Source organism: Tinamus guttatus, unplaced genomic scaffold (assembly GCF_059628265.1).
Source record: "Tinamus guttatus ecotype Peru unplaced genomic scaffold, ASM5962826v1 Tinamus_guttatus_pri_ptg000288l, whole genome shotgun sequence".
In the NCBI taxonomy this organism is placed as follows: Eukaryota; Metazoa; Chordata; class Aves; order Tinamiformes; family Tinamidae; genus Tinamus; species Tinamus guttatus.
Window position 1 is genome coordinate 2,358,040 of NW_028288822.1, and position 16,148 is coordinate 2,374,187.

The window sequence follows — 16,148 nt, forward strand, 5'->3', positions numbered from 1 at the left end:
AATGAAACTCGGATAGTTTCATAGGACTTCTTTGGATGGTCATATGGGAATAGTTTTGTCAAAACTTGGCTGATTAGGCACATAGTCATTGCCAAAAAAACAGACAAAACTTTCTTCGGGACCGTTTTATTTCCTTTCCATTGAATCATAGTAATACTGCAGACTAGTCCTTAAAAAATGCTGTTTTCTAAGTATGTTTCCAGTTGGATTTCTTGACAGGAAAAATCAGCAGAACTAATGGGTATGCCTTTAAAATAAATTTCATTTGATTGAGTTCTCATTTTCACAGAAAATGATTTGGTGAGTAGCATAATAAGGAAGTTGACTTGGCATATTCTAATGCCATCTTTGTGGTGGAAAACATACGAATAAGAAAGAATGAATCCCAAAGTAATTAGACACAAGTTGAGAGGAAATGTCTGGATCTATTTGTAGGAAGTAGGGTGGTTTTTCCACTATGATAGAAAACTATGACCTTACAGCCAATGTGAGTGTCCCCCAGAGCGCTACTGGATAATTTTCCCATTTGCAGCTATTTCTCAAGATTGCAAAAGACATAGTGCAAATGTGATGAGAGGATGGTGGCTGAAGCATCTTTTAACTTCAGATGCATAGAGATTTTGTGCTTGAAAACGCAAGGTAACGTTCATTTTGTTTTAGCCTGATAAGGTTAGACTGTCATTAACACTTTTACTGAGGCAAACTCCTCTGTTGCTATATTTGTGTGTTTACTTTTAGCTGAGCCAATTTTTTAAAGCTGATTCATGTGGTAGACCATCAGAATTCAAGACTTGTGAGGAGTGTTTTTGCACTTCTGACAGAAGAAACAGAATATACTGCATTCTGCACTTTGGGACACTATTATGCTGAAATTTTCGTGCTTCCAATTTCCCAGCAAATACCCTTTGATAAGCCTAACTATAATATGAGCAAAACCTTCACATATCTAACTATAATATGAGCACTGTAAGTTTTCTTCAGATGTATTTCTTCTATCCAAAAGAAAAAGTCCATTTTGCTGTAACTTAGTAAGATAGGTGGATATTTTTTTAGCATTTATGAGGAAAATGAGTCCCATCTGTAGTTTTTTTGTGCTCAAACTTTTAGAGTAAATCATGAAAGATATGCTAGCCATATCTTATTTATTTATAATCTATTTATATCAAGTTTCATTTAGCTTTTTATGTATTGAAAACTGCTTCCAGAAATCTGGTGAAATGAGAAATAAACCTGTTTGTTAGAAGGTGACTGCAGATGATCAGGAGAGGATTGCTGCCCTGCAACAGCATGGTCCTGGTGCTGTTTTTTTGAGGAGTGTCCAAAAAAGATGAGTGTTCTGCAAGCTTACGCCTAACAAAAATAGTTTGTGCATGGAAAAAAGAGCCCAGTCTTTGGTCTTTTTGTCACAGTTATCTTGCTGGTGCCAGTGGTAAATCGATCATTCCTGCCACCAGATACTGTGAAAATGAGAAAAAGAAGGAAGTTTATTCTCGTTGTTTGTGCCTTCACTTTTTTGGCAACTTATTCATGAAAGTTGGATAATTCTTCACTGTCTGCATCTGCAGTGGCTTGCATTCTGGGCCCTTGTGTATTCCAAGACTCCATAGTAGCACAATGTGCTACAGATTTTTCCTCTCACTTCAGAATCTCAGCTTTCATTAATTTAAAGGGGAGGAGAAAAAATAAAAGTTTTTTTTTGCCTCTTGTGGCTGCAAAGACAACCTCAAAAAAATATGAACCAAATGTAAATTGATGCCTGCATGAGCCTGTGGTCACCCTCCGCAGTGAGCAGAAACCAGCCAATTCAGTAAAAAAGAAGGGGGACAGATAATGCATGTCCTGCTGCCTCCTCTTGTATGTGAACTGTCACCAGCTACCGCTCCATGCCTGCTTGCTTTTCTCTTCCATCTTTTTCTTATTTAGCCATTTTCTCCTATGCATCCATAATTACCCAAGTCATCTCCTAGACTAATTTGCTGTCATTGGCCAACAAGCATGGGCTATTGAATAGTTACGTTAAACCCATTCTTTCTGACCTTTTATTAAAGTTTGCCGTATAGAAATAATAGAAATACAAAGTTCGTTTATATTTCTAGGTAACTGAAAAATCCCTGTACCCTGGAAGTAGCACAGAGCTTAATGTTTTTTGTTTGGTATTTTTCAGCTAATCTATGTTCTTCTAAAATGAGGTTAAATCTTGAAAAGAACACTAACCCTTAAACTAAATTCTTTTTTCAAAGATCTATCATACTGTTTTAAAAGCTTTAAATACTTTAAAATCAGACAGCTTTGTTTAGATACATTTGACTGAAAAACATTTATTTCCTTATTTAATAGCACAAAGATAAGTAATTAAAATGTTTCATATATTTATGCTTAAATATACTATTTCTTGGTTGAGAAAGACCTTTTTTAAAAGACGTTTACTTAATTAATTGAGCTACATTTCATTGGCATCTGCCTCAATGGAACACGAACGTTCTCACTCAGAAGAACTCAACCTCATACACAAGACAAAGGCTTTAGACCAGCATCAGAGACAGCATAAACTCCATTCGCCCACTTATCTGGAGGCAAAAGCAGAGGATAGGTCATTACTTTTCCTCTCTTCTATTTATCCATCATTTCAGATATCTTAAAAGCTGACAATTATCCTAATGTATTCTGGATGAGAAAGTCTGGGAGCATCAGTCTCCCTAGTCTCCCTAGGACTTTCACTGTTTGCTGGGTTTAGCCCTAATAGATGTTTAAAATAATTCTCATAGCCTTTCCTAAAATTAATAAATGAGCAAGAATATAAAAAAGTTGGAAGAATGCAATAAAAATTATAACCAGCTTCCCTGCATGCAGAAGGTTGATGCCGTTGGGTTTATTCAAGCTACTGTCAGTCGCACTGGTGAATCTTCAAACCAGGTCCGTTGCCTGATTTGGAGCTGGGCCTTTTCTTCTGACGTGTGGGCTCTAAAAATGTGAATGGTGTGAGACTCCCCGGGGAGAGATTGTTTCAAAAAAATGTGAGTTGTCCTCTAATTTTTTCATTTGCAGCTGGAATTTATTCAGATAGTTTCATGTTGCTTTAAAGTCTTTCTGTTGAATTTTGACCATAAAAGATACAGCTGTTTGATAGCTGTATAGTTGTAAAATTTATTTCTCTATTTCTGTATTTGAAAACATTTGCTCAAAAGGCTTCAGACATAATTTGGGCAGACTTTTTCCCTATTAGCACATGGACATCATTTTAATTACTTGATACTTTCGCTTCTCACTCTTCTCTGATTAAGTCTTTGGAAAAAATGATACCAGGGAATATCACTAAATATTTCCTAAGAAAAGTGCAGTGTGCCTTTTGAAGAAAACTTCTCCACGATACATTTTTATTCTGTGCAAGGAAAGAGGGAAGATCTTATTTTTATGTGGACCGTTGTCAATAGATTTAACTAATTAAGATTCTGTGCAACAACCTGGACCAGCGAGAGTGGCAGAATTCAGTCAAGACTGTTCCAGTGTCTCGAAGCATCTGTGCTGGATGTGATGAAATGTGAAATATAATACACTGCAAACGTGCTAAAAGCCAACTGGGCTCCTTCAGTTTGCAGTGCTTCTTACTCTGCTTTTTGCTCTTTTTACTTATTCTTTTTGCACAGATGTGCATAAAAGGCCATAGAAATTCCTAATTCAATACATGCTTAGATCAGCAGTGTGTATTTTTAATGTCAATATATTGCCATGATTTTAATCATTTAGATTATTTTAAAGCTAACAATGCAGTTAAACAAATGAAATATATCACAGCCCATTTAATATATATGCAATAAAAATGTATATAGATAGTATCTTTAGAAGGATATTTTTAAGTATTTAGTGGACCCTCCTTTTATGGTTTTTTGAGTTTGAAAAGGTTGACATGCTGTAGAAGTATTTATATAGCCAAGAGTCATTTTTTTTTCCTTTGAATGACCCCAGACCCTGCCAAGAAGTACATTTGGAACTGATTTGTTTACAGAGCTGCCAGGAATTCCGTAAATCAGGAAAATCCATATTGGAGCTGCTCTTGGGCTGACCGTGTTGTGAGCAAACCTTCGCAGCGCAGTGCGGAGAGCCGGCCCGTGGGGCTGCGGCTGTGCCGGCTGCGCCGCTCTGCGCCCCGAGCCCTGCGCGGAGCGCGCTGCCTCACTGCTTGGGTGCTCCTGGTCTGTGGAAACGGGCTGGAAAGCAGCTTTGCAGGATCTTTGTCGGGAAATGCAAGTTGGCCACGTTTAGATAGATGCTCAGGAAAAAAAAAGAAAAAAGACCACAGCTTTGCTGTCTTTCAAACTAGCAAGAGGAATTTCAGATTTTTTATTAAAATACTTTCTATCTATAATGTCTTTTTTGTTCGTTATAGTGGCAGTGGCTAAAATTGATATCCCATATGTGTTCAAAAGTCTGTTACAATAGCCAGTTTATTCATCCCAATCCTTAGGAAGAACATATTCTGCAGGTATTGCAAAAATCTATATGACTGTAGCATTGCTGTTCTTACACAAGCTTGCCTTTCAATATGATGTGTAAGATTTCCCTGAGAAGGGCTATTTTGAAATATTTCAAGGGAGAGGGAGAAAAAAAACCTTTTCGTTTGAGTGAGCATAGAGCCAATCAAATTGTTTGGATAACTGAGTTCTGCTCTGAAGTGTTTGGCAATTTATTTGCTTGTCTGGAATGTTCAGATTTTTGGCATGTCCCAGGTGAGTACAGAATAGGGCAACAGTCTCAACTGCAACATGGAAAAAGTAATGATACAGGATCATTTAAAAAAAAAATCCCTCTTCACCACCAGAGTTTCTGTTTGTTTGTTTCTGTGATCACATCACAACGTGGTTTCATTAGCTTTGCTACCTGTTTTGGGAAGCGAGCTTAAAATTGGTATTTGTAAAACCAGGCTGGATTCAAGATAAGCAGGAGCTCGCTGCTTTTGAAGCAGTCGAATTGCGCTGCACCCACGCACAGCCTGAAGAGCTGTTGTGCTGCGAGGGGGCGGTGAAGGCGGCGAGTCCTGCGCGGTGAGGAGCGCTCACGAGGCGGTCAGCACGGAGCACCAGCAGAAATGTCAGGATTGCTGCCGTAACGCATCTGCCAGGGGTTTTCTTACTTGCTGGAATGTAATTGGCTGCTGTAGAAAATTGATAAAGCATCAAGTTATTTTAAAAGCAAAAAGAACTTAAATATGCAAGAAGGAAAGGTAAGGGCGTGGGATTGACATAAAAGACTGGTGATATCACAAGGAAAATCATTTACAGCAAGATACCTTCAGAAGGAGTGTGCAGAGCCTTGCCTCTTCTTTCATATATGCATGAGATACAAGGTTTGCAAAGGGGAATACAGAGTATTTTAGTTAAGGGAGTAGTAAAACCATAATTTATGCCATTCTGCAAGCCAGGTTAGGACATTACTAGAAGTTGTGTTGAATTACGATGGATAAAGGAAGTTGTTTGGAGAGCTAAAAAACTTTGTACAGTAAAGAGCAATCACCCAAAATCCTGTTTTCTGTCTCCTTACCTTCTCGTTCAAAAATCTGTAAGTGGGACACTGCTATTACTGTGAAAAGTGTCTGTCTGATCCTACCAGATTGTTTTATTTGGAGGAGGGGCATACTTGTGTTTTGTTGATTTAGCCCTGTTTAGATTCATACAGCTACTGTAACTAATAAAGTGGGATACTACAGCAGAAACGTCCCCAGAACTTGCCCCTTCATTTTAGTCTGTTATATTAGAACAGTCCTAATGGGGACTAAACAGTTAAGAGTGTACCAAATTTGATATTCAAGACCTTTACTAAAGGCATTCAGGAACAAACACACTGTTTAATTTTCAGGCTGAGTTTTCAGTTAAACAAGCTCATGACTGAGCAGTCTGATCCATACAGTGTTTAAATATAATAAAAACACTGGTCAGAAAATGACACTTTTCAAAATGGCACTTAAAACTGTTCTATAGAGATGGAGCCTGTATTGCATTGAATGGGTTACTAGATAATTGCTTTTCCTTCAGTATAATTTGGGGACTAGTAACTAATTTTGGTTCGAAAAGTGAATTTCTGTGACTGTATTAGCTGACTGTAAGGGAACTTGCATATATGTGCAAGGTGCTATCCTGGTAGATGTGATCTGAACCTGCGGAAATGAGGTACAATTCTGGCCTAAGTGACAGTGTTAAGCTCAGTGGTTTAAGTTTCTGTTTCAGTAACTTCAGTGGTTTTCCTGTTTTAAATGTTTTTAACAACAGAGATCCTCTGTGCAGTCCATGTAACTATAATGTTGTTCATATGCTCTGTTCTGCGCTTCTGCCTCATTCTTGAGAGCTCTCTTGCTACTGAAATGGCTTTAGAGCCTTTTTCTCACCTATTACTAAAAATATCTCTGCGAGGATAACACACAGAGTCTGTATCTGTGTGGGTGTGCATGTGTGTGCATCTAGGGAGGAGCCAACCCCGATGTACATACACATGCACCAAATAATTTCCCTTTTTTCTTGCAAGTGCAAACAGGTTAGAATAACAATGGGATCATACGACTGTGAGAAAACCCATACAATGAGTCACCTACCTGAGAGCTAGGGTGTCTATCTGTGACAGCCTTTATGTGGAAAATAATGTAATATTCAGTGAGCAGGGTTAAAGCTATTTTTAAGTATCACTCTTCATCATTAGGGCTTTAAAAAGAAACTAAGGCAGTCATGTTAGTCATTTGTTATATACATTTTATCATACAGGTGTACAAAGAGGGGAATGATCTTGTCTATAATTTATTAATGCAGTAGTTGTCTTGATCTAAATAGCTGAAAATTATTTAGAGGAGCAGTGCTACCTAAATTAGAAAAAGGATTATTCCTTTAATTACATAATAATGTTTAATAATGTTATTTAGGTTGCAGTTCTAGCTTTGCTTTTTTGTTTTTACTTAGATGGCTAGTATTGTTCAAGGCAAACACAACATGTGAGTCGGTCACTTTGAAAACTTTCTTACTTAGTAATGCACATTTCTTTTTAAAGTAGATTATGATAAACCAATATCTGTATCTATTAAAGTGCTATTATTATAAATCTACATTCATTATCTGTACTTGCAAAGTACGTTGTTGTGGCCTGTTTCCCACCAGAAGTATTTCTCTCTCCCTTCAGTTTTTTTTCAGCTTTGAATCAAACTATATCGAAACCAAGTAATTTTCTTCTCTTCTAACAGGTTTTAGAAAAATAAGTCTGGATGATCTCCGAAAGGCTTATATTGTGAAAGACGTGCAGCAGTATATCCTACATCGTTTAGATCAGGAAGAAGCACTGAGGCAGCACCTCACAAAGGAAACTGCAGAAATGCTCAATCAGCTTCACATCAAGAGCAGTGGTTGCTTTTTGTATCTGGAACGTGTCCTGGATGGCGTCGTGGAGAATTTTATCATGCTACGAGAGATCCGCGATATTCCAGGGACATTAAATGGCCTCTATCTTTGGCTTTGTCAGAGACTTTTTGTGCGGAAACAATTTGCCAAGGTGCAGCCTATCCTTAATGTGATTCTTGCAGCGTGCAGGCCCTTAACCACCATGGAGTTGTATCATGCGGTGTGGACCAAAAATATGACACTCACTTTGGAAGATTTCCAGCGCAAGTTGGATGTGCTGTCAAAAGTCCTCGTTGATGGTCTTGGAAATACAAAAATTTTGTTTCATTACAGTTTTGCAGAATGGTTGCTGGATGTAAAGCACTGTACGCAGAAATACTTGTGTAATGCAGCTGAGGGACACAGAATGCTGGCCATGAGTTACACCTGCCGAGCAAAGGATTTAACGCCATTAGAAGCTCAAGAATTTGCATTGCACCTAATTAACTCCAACTTGCAGTTAGAAACTTCCGAGTTGGCCTTGTGGATGATATGGAACGGCACGCCTGTCAAAGACTCCCTGTGTACTCTAATTCCTAAAGAGCAAGAAGTATTGCAGCTGCTGGTGAAAGCCGGTGCTCACGTCAACAGTGAAGACGACCGCACGTCCTGCATTGTGCGGCAGGCTCTGGAAAGGGAGGATTCCATCCGTACCTTGCTGGACAACGGAGCCTCAGTAAACCAGTGCGACTCGAACGGGCGAACGCTCTTGGCCAACGCGGCGTACAGTGGCAATCTCGATGTGGTCAACCTGCTTGTTTCGCGGGGAGCGGATCTAGAGATAGAGGACACTCATGGGCAAACAGCACTTACCTTAGCGGCTCGGCAGGGGCACACCAAGGTCGTCAATTGCTTGATCGGGTGCGGTGCTAATGTTAATCACACGGATCACGATGGCTGGACAGCGCTGCGCTCCGCGGCATGGGGCGGGCACACGGAGGTGGTGTCTGCGCTCCTCTACGCGGGAGTCAAGGTGGACTGTGCCGATGCAGATAGCCGGACGGCGCTGCGAGCCGCAGCCTGGGGAGGGCACGAAGATATCGTGCTGAATCTGCTCCAACACGGGGCTGAAGTTAACAAGGCTGACAACGAGGGTCGAACGGCGCTGATTGCAGCAGCGTACATGGGGCATAAGGAGATCGTGGAGCACCTGCTGGACCACGGTGCGGAGGTAAACCACGAGGATGTGGATGGAAGGACTGCCTTGTCTGTCGCTGCGCTGTGTGTGCCGGCAAGTAAGGGCCACGCTTCCGTGGTTAGTCTTCTCATTGACCGTGGTGCTGAAGTCGACCACTGCGATAAGGACGGCATGACTCCGCTGCTCGTAGCTGCTTATGAAGGACACGTGGATGTTGTTGATCTGCTTCTGGAGGGAGGAGCTGATGTTGATCACACGGACAACAACGGCCGCACTCCTCTTCTGGCAGCTGCCTCCATGGGCCACGCGTCGGTTGTGAATACCCTCTTGTTCTGGGGTGCAGCTGTCGATAGCATCGATAGCGAAGGGAGAACCGTCCTGAGCATAGCCTCTGCACAGGGCAACGTGGAAGTGGTGCGGACTTTGCTGGACAGGGGGCTAGATGAAAACCATAGGGATGATGCAGGCTGGACCCCTTTGCACATGGCAGCTTTTGAAGGTCACCGGTTGATATGTGAGGCGCTTATAGAACAAGGTGCTAGAACAAATGAAATTGATAATGATGGCCGTATACCTTTCATTTTGGCTGCGCAGGAAGGTCACTATGATTGTGTGCAGATTTTACTGGAAAATAAATCTAGCATCGATCAGAGAGGCTATGATGGGAGAAATGCTCTCCGGGTTGCTGCTTTAGAAGGTCACAGAGATATAGTTGAGCTGCTGCTCAGCCATGGAGCAGATGTAAACTGCAAGGATGCCGATGGCCGACCAACGCTATATATCTTAGCACTAGAGAATCAGCTTACAATGGCTGAGTATTTTTTAGAAAATGGTGCAAACGTAGAAGCGAGTGATGCTGAAGGAAGAACAGCACTCCATGTTTCCTGCTGGCAGGGCCATTTGGAGATGGTGCAGGTGCTGATAACATACCATGCTGATGTGAACGCTGCAGATAACGAGAAGAGATCTGCTTTGCAGTCTGCTGCTTGGCAAGGTCACATGAAGGTGGTGCAGCTTTTAATCGAGCATGGAGCTCTGGTTGACCATACATGTAACCAAGGTGCTACCGCCCTGTGCATCGCAGCCCAAGAGGGGCACATCGATGTGGTGCAAATATTACTGGAGCAGGGTGCTGACCCGAATCATGCGGACCAGTTCGGTCGCACCGCTATGCGTGTTGCGGCTAAGAACGGACACTCTCAGATCATTAAATTACTGGAAAAATATGGGGCATCAACTCTGAACGGTTGTACCCCATCTCCAGTGCACACAATGGAGCAGAAGCCCTTGCAGTCGGTCTCCTCTAAAATGCAGTCGCTCACGATGAAGTCGAACAGCTCGGGGAGCACCGGCGGAGACATGCAGCCCAGCATGCGGGGCCTGTCCAACGGGCCCGCTCACGCCTTCAGTTCCCCTTCGGAATCGCCCGACTCGACAGTTGACCGCCAGAAGTCGTCTTTATCGAATAATTCCCTGAAAAGCTCCAAAAATTCTTCTCTTCGTACCACATCCTCGACTGCAACCGCTCAGACGGTGCCCATCGATAGCTTCCACAGCATGTCGTTCACGGAGCAGATCCAGCAGCATTCCCTGCCGCGCAGCAGAAGCAGGCAGTCTATCGTTTCTCCTTCGTCCACAACTCATTCCCTCAGTCAAAATCACAATTCTCCAAGTAGCGAATTTGAGTGGAGCCAAGTGAAACCCAGTTTGAAATCAACTAAAACAAACAAAGGGGGGAAAACGGACAACTCCAGCAAATCTGGGTCAGGCGGGAAGAAAGGAAAGCAGAGTAGTTCCTCTCAACCAAAAGTGTTAGAGTATGAAATGACTCAGTTTGATAAACGAGTACCCGTTGCCAAGTCGGGGGCGAGCGTGCCACACAAATCCATGCCAGCAGAACCGCAGTGCAAAATTCTGGTCCCTCCCGCTCAGCAAGAAGTCGGTCGGTCTCAGCAGCAGTTCCTCATCCACCAACAGAGTGGAGAGCAGAAGAAGAGAAATGGAATTATGACAAATCCAAATTACCATCTGCAGAGCAATCAGGTTTTTCTTGGTAGGGTTTCTGTGCCGCGAACTGTGCAGGATAGAGGGCATCAGGAGGTGCTGGAGGGCTACCCTCCCGCGGAGACAGAGCTCAGCCTTAAGCAAGCCTTAAAACTTCAGATTGAAGGTAGTGACCCAAGCTTCAACTACAAGAAAGAAACACCGTTGTAAAAGGTAACCCACCTAGTTGCGAAGGAGTCAAATGTGTGTGTGTGTTTCACTGTTTGCATTTTAAATGAGTCCAAAATACATTTCATTGTAGGATATCATCATAATTGCTTGCTTAATGAAATATTAAAACCTTAACCTAGCAGGCATTTGTTCTGTTGTCCTTATAGGAATTGGATAGCTGTTAAGTTTTCCGCTGAATTTGGGTTGGTTGAATTGTGCCCCACATATATAACTGAATAAAATAACATATTTCACTTAGAACTGAACTGTAATTATCTTTTGGAATATAGGGCAACTTTATAGGGCAAATTTTCAAATGTGCTATTTTCAGACATAGTCTGAAAATGGCAGGTGAAATCCTGCCATTGTGTCTATCGAGCCTGTTGTCATAATTACAAAAAGGCCTTTCAATAAACTTCCAAAGATTCCTGCTTGTTAGAAACCTCCATTTTACTTTTCCTTGGCTGTAGCTTTCAAACATGAAATCTCACTAGCATAATTATCTACAAATTTAAAAGTTGAAATATGACCTGAGGCAATAATTTTTTTTTTTACTTCCATTACTGTGAAGTAACTGTTCTTGAAAAGAGATGAGGTACCTCCCAGGAAGATTAGATCTGTGTTATGGTACTAATTTTCTTCAGTTCAGGCATTCTGCAGTTCTTAAGAATAAGATAAGAAAATCAGTGAGGTTCATTTTGATTTCTTACTTCTTCCAATACTCAATTTTATGCTGAGAACGGAATTTTGTGTAGCTCTTGCAGACATATATTGTCAGCGAGGCAGCTGAAGGAGTAGAACTAATTTTCTCCCTCATCCTGCGCTTTGTTTATCTTTTGGAAATGTTTTAGTAATATTTTGCATTTGAATTTTAATGAAGCACCAGCTTTACGAAATGCATATATTTTTTCATTTTTTATTTCTGAAAACATATTTTTTGTTTGTGAGAATCCTGCGTTTCCGACAGACCAAACTGCTGCTCTTCAGAGCAAAAATGTTGTCAATAGCTGACTCAGTTCTGCCGCAAGTCATCAAAGACTGCGGATTTTTTAGGACAGTTGCAGATGTTTCAGAATGCCTGAATGAGAGATTTTGAACTGTCAAAACCACGTAGACTGTGTCTGTCCTCAAATGCCCTGAAAATAGAGCACAGTTTAGTGGGATGTGTTTTTTCTAGAATTAGTTGAGATCCCTTGAAAATTTTAGAAGGTTGTGATGTTGTGTAGGATCTGAATATGTTTTCTTGTGGTTAGCATTTTAGTTGAATCAAAATGTTTAAAATAAATATTCCAAAATATACCAGATCCTGTAGGTTATAAAATGCAAATATTAGCATTACTTTACTAAGGGGTGAGGTGTTAGCTTTCATCATGTTAAAATACTGCTTTCTGCTGACCCGTCATCAAAAGACCAATGCTGTTTGAGAGCACAGATAAAACAATCCTTTCTGTGCATTCTTTTCCATCTCGACTGACTGCAAAATACAAACAAAGAATCCAAGAATGTGAACAGGACACATGCAGTTTTAAAGCTCGAGTAGTTGGCCTTTGCCTTTCCTGGAGCAAACACTGCTTTTTGGAAAGTGCAAGGTTGATTTGCATGAAGTCCCTGTTTATGTGCGAAGCAGGAAAGGCGGCGGGTGACCAAAGGGCTCCTCGGCACGCTCTCTAGCCACGTACACAGCTTTGTTTTAAGGATGGCATTTCAACACAAATGCACACACCCTTGCTTGGTGCAGGCCGTAAGTTCCTGCCAAGTCTCAAGCGTGCAAGCTGTCACTTCCCCGAGCACCCCTGTCACCTGCATGGCATCGTGCCACAGGGAGCCCGTGGGTGCGCGTGAGGAGCGGTGTTTCCTCCCCAGCCTTGCGTTACGTTTGGGATGTTACATGTTGCTGTGAGGAGCACAGGGCTGCGCGGGTCGTAGGGAGGAAGGGAAACCCTGTCACTTGCCTTGGACACAAAATACTTCTCATTGCCGGTGCGCTGCTGCGCCTCTTTAACCTGTGCTAGAAATCATGTAGCTGTCTTTCTGACAACACTACGCTAAGGAATGTTTCGCATTGCATGCTAAGAAATATTTGAAAACTTACCATTTTTGTTTTGTACTTCCAGGTGAATTCCGCGACGCTGCGGACGGAAGCGCTCCTGCTCGGGATGGTTGGTTGGCTGGCTGGGATGAAAGCACACAATGCCTGTTTAGTCCACCTAGAAGTTTAAGAATGTGATTACTACAGTGCAGTTACCTTAATTACTGTAACGTGCCTCCATTTTAAGGCTGCCTTCTCAGTATAACCCTCTGTGCTTCAGAAATTTATTTTGTGTACATTGTATTTAACACACCAAATGAGCACTTTTTTTTTTTAATTGCAGAAAGATATATGCTGTGTTTCTCTGACAACAGCTGAAAATTGTAAGAACAAGGAATTCTGATTTCTTATTCAGAATGCTTGGAAGAGGTGCATGTGCCACAGTGAGCTGCGTAAGCCAAGGCGGTGCTTTTTGTATTTTTTTTTCCTGTGGCTAAAGAAAATAAGCAGTTTGTCACACTTGCATTGCTGTAATGTATGGTCACTTTCCTGTGTACTTCAAAAAGTTCTCTCCAATACAAATCTTGTAACAGTATTTTATAAATACTGTACTTTTGTGTTCTGTCTGTACAATAGCTGTTCAGTGGTAGCAAAAGGGTCAAGCTGCAACCATTTGCAAGACCTCTAGGATTTTTATGAAACACAAAATCCAGTATCTGGTATTGTAGCACCAGATCTGGATGGCAGACTGTGACCACTGAAAGCGATAGGCAAATTTGGTCTTGGACACCTGATATTAAATAGTCTTAATTATTGTTATGGTAATGAAGTAACTTAATATGAGTATGTCTTAGGTGCTAAGTAAAAAGGGTCTGGTCGTGTCTTCATGTATATCTTCCCACAGTAGAAACAGTCAGTTCTTTATTTTTCCAGGTGGAAGGACTCTGTTGAAAATGTCAAGTCCAAAACAAGTCCATGAAAGATACAGAAGCTTTGTTAATCAGGCTGAGAGAATATGCAGTGAGAGTGTAATTTAAAAACAAAAGGTTCGTAACACCCTTGGCGGTGGAGTACAGAGATTGCTGAGTTAGTGCTGTCCTGAGATGGTAATTCTGTATAGCACAAATCTGTATGGATGTAGCTACTGCTTCCAGTCCTCAGATGGACTGTGGGCAGCCAGTATGAGTATGCCTGTACCTGGAGCACGGTTAATCAGGAGCCTGGCTAGTCCATCTGTAGGTGAGGGAAAGCTGGCCCTCCTCTCTTACAGGAGGAAAATCGTGCTTGTATAAAGGAGTGAAAAATCCAGGCCATTGTATGTGAGAAGTGAACAGTATGACTTTTTCCTTTGAATGTGCATAACTTGCTTGCACTGCTGTATGAGTGAAAGAATGAAGCAAGTGATTATTTTCTCCTAAAAATGCAAGCTATATTCTGCTATTCACCATTACACAGCCTTGCTCTTTAGAAAATAAGGCTATTTTTATACATGAGTATTTCTTCCCAAGGGTTGATTTTCATCTTTTTCATACTCTTAATTCTGATCATTCCACAAATAAGATAATAGAAAGCTGAGGATATTTTTCAGAGGGGATAAATGAGATGTATGGCTATCCTTAAACTTTGATAAATGGCCCCTGATGTATATTTAGTACATATTTTGAGTCACTAAAGGGTTCGATGTCTTGTTGTTATGATTAACCATCATCGGAACATTTTTGAACTTAGGTTTTGTTGTTGTTGTTGTTTAGTATCTTGCCTCTCCATTCTTCACTTGCTACTAAATATAAAAAGGAAATCTTTTATAGTGAGGCATTCGGTGCATAATCAAATTACATGTTAAAAGTTGACACACAGCAATATTAATTATTCTGAATGTTTCATGTATTGAATTTCTTGTCCCTGTGGGACAATTATAAAATTAACATAACAGGAGTCTTGCAAAATAGCCTTAAGAGAGTTAGTGGCTAAGTAAAGAGAGAGTACCAAAATGTTCTCAACAAGTTTATTCTGAACCTCAAGTACAGTGCACTTGCAATACTGTGCAAGAATAAAACTTTTCATAGTTATTAGATGTGTGCTTTATTCTGTGGGAGGGGATTCCTGAATGCTGACGTTCTTCTACTGACCTTGACTGTCATTGGGATTGTATTTATTTAATTTTATTGTGTTGTTATAAATGCACCTTGTGAACAGAGGACGTAAAAATATGGCCAGTTTCACAAGGGGCCGCAGTTTCTAGATAGCCTGATGGTTTGTGTGTGAATAATATTTACACTTGAAACACTTAGTGGGGAAACCCAAATCAGCTGACAGTAGACCCACTGAAAATGTTTTGAGAATGAAAATAACAATTCTTAAAGATTTTGGGCATCACTTTGGAACAGAGCATGAATTGCTTTAAAAATTTTGATTTTTCAAAAGGTCTGAGGCATTCCACACTGCTCTGGCTTGTGATTTTTAATGTCATTTGTGAGGTTTCTGCATACAAAGAAAAGTTGCTGTTCCCCCCGTTGTTCCCTCTCTTCTGTTCTGCTCTTTAACATCCGTACGGTCAAATGGAGGCGAATGGAGTTGCAGAGCTGTGACAGCACAGTTTCTTCCGTCAATGTAACAATGCTCACAACCTAAAAAAAAATGAATAAAACATGAATACTGTTTCTCTTCACATTTCACTGATCCTTCCAAGGTCATATCCACAAGCGTCTACTCTTCTTGATGGAAAAGCTAGGGAAAAGAGAGTTTTGTGGACACAAATATCAATATTGTGTGCATGTGGATAAGCTCTTCAAAAGAGAAATGCATTAAGAGGTATTGAGGCACAATGATGCATTTTTTTGTCCTCTCTGTGATCAGTATTGAAAAAAATTGCCATTTGTTTAAAATTAAAAAGATATTTTCCCTCATCAATTACTCTGCTATGCAAATGTCTGTTATGCTTAATATTCCCCATCTGAACTCCTCAGTTAACTTGGTTTGCAGATAGACTGTTTTTCTTGGAGTGGGTTGTAAATAGCCTTTAATGTACATTGAATGAATTTCACATTGTAAAATTTTTATTTTATTCCTTGTATTATATTAAGCCAAAATCCCTGTGTATATGAAAGTGCATAATAAATATATTTGCTTTTCAGCAGACATCTAACTTTTAATTTGACTACCTCGTTTCTTGGGACGTTTCAGGAAAAGGCTGTAAAACTTGAGTGACATTTGTGTCGTGCTTAGTGAAGCACAGTGTGTGTGGCAGGAGGCAGTCTGCGCTAGCGGAGCTCAGACACTGAAGTTCATTCCTACATCCCTGCTCATCATCTGATTTTCTTCACATTCATCTGTGTTAACCTGAGCGTTTGCAGAAAAA

At 40.8% G+C, this 16,148-nt stretch overlaps 1 protein-coding gene across 1 annotated transcript in view; it reads left to right on the plus strand.

The window, feature by feature from the left end:
- Positions 1 to 15,926, plus strand: part of ANKRD50 (ankyrin repeat domain 50) — a 36,662-nt gene extending 20,736 nt beyond the window's left edge. The window contains exons 3-4 of the mRNA XM_088527662.1: positions 7,217 to 10,764; positions 12,876 to 15,926. Of these exons, the coding sequence (XP_088383788.1) occupies positions 7,217 to 10,761 (3,545 nt within the window). The 3' untranslated portion in view covers positions 10,762 to 10,764; positions 12,876 to 15,926. The remainder of the gene's footprint in view (positions 1 to 7,216; positions 10,765 to 12,875) is intronic.
- Positions 15,927 to 16,148: the final 222 nt, after the last annotated feature.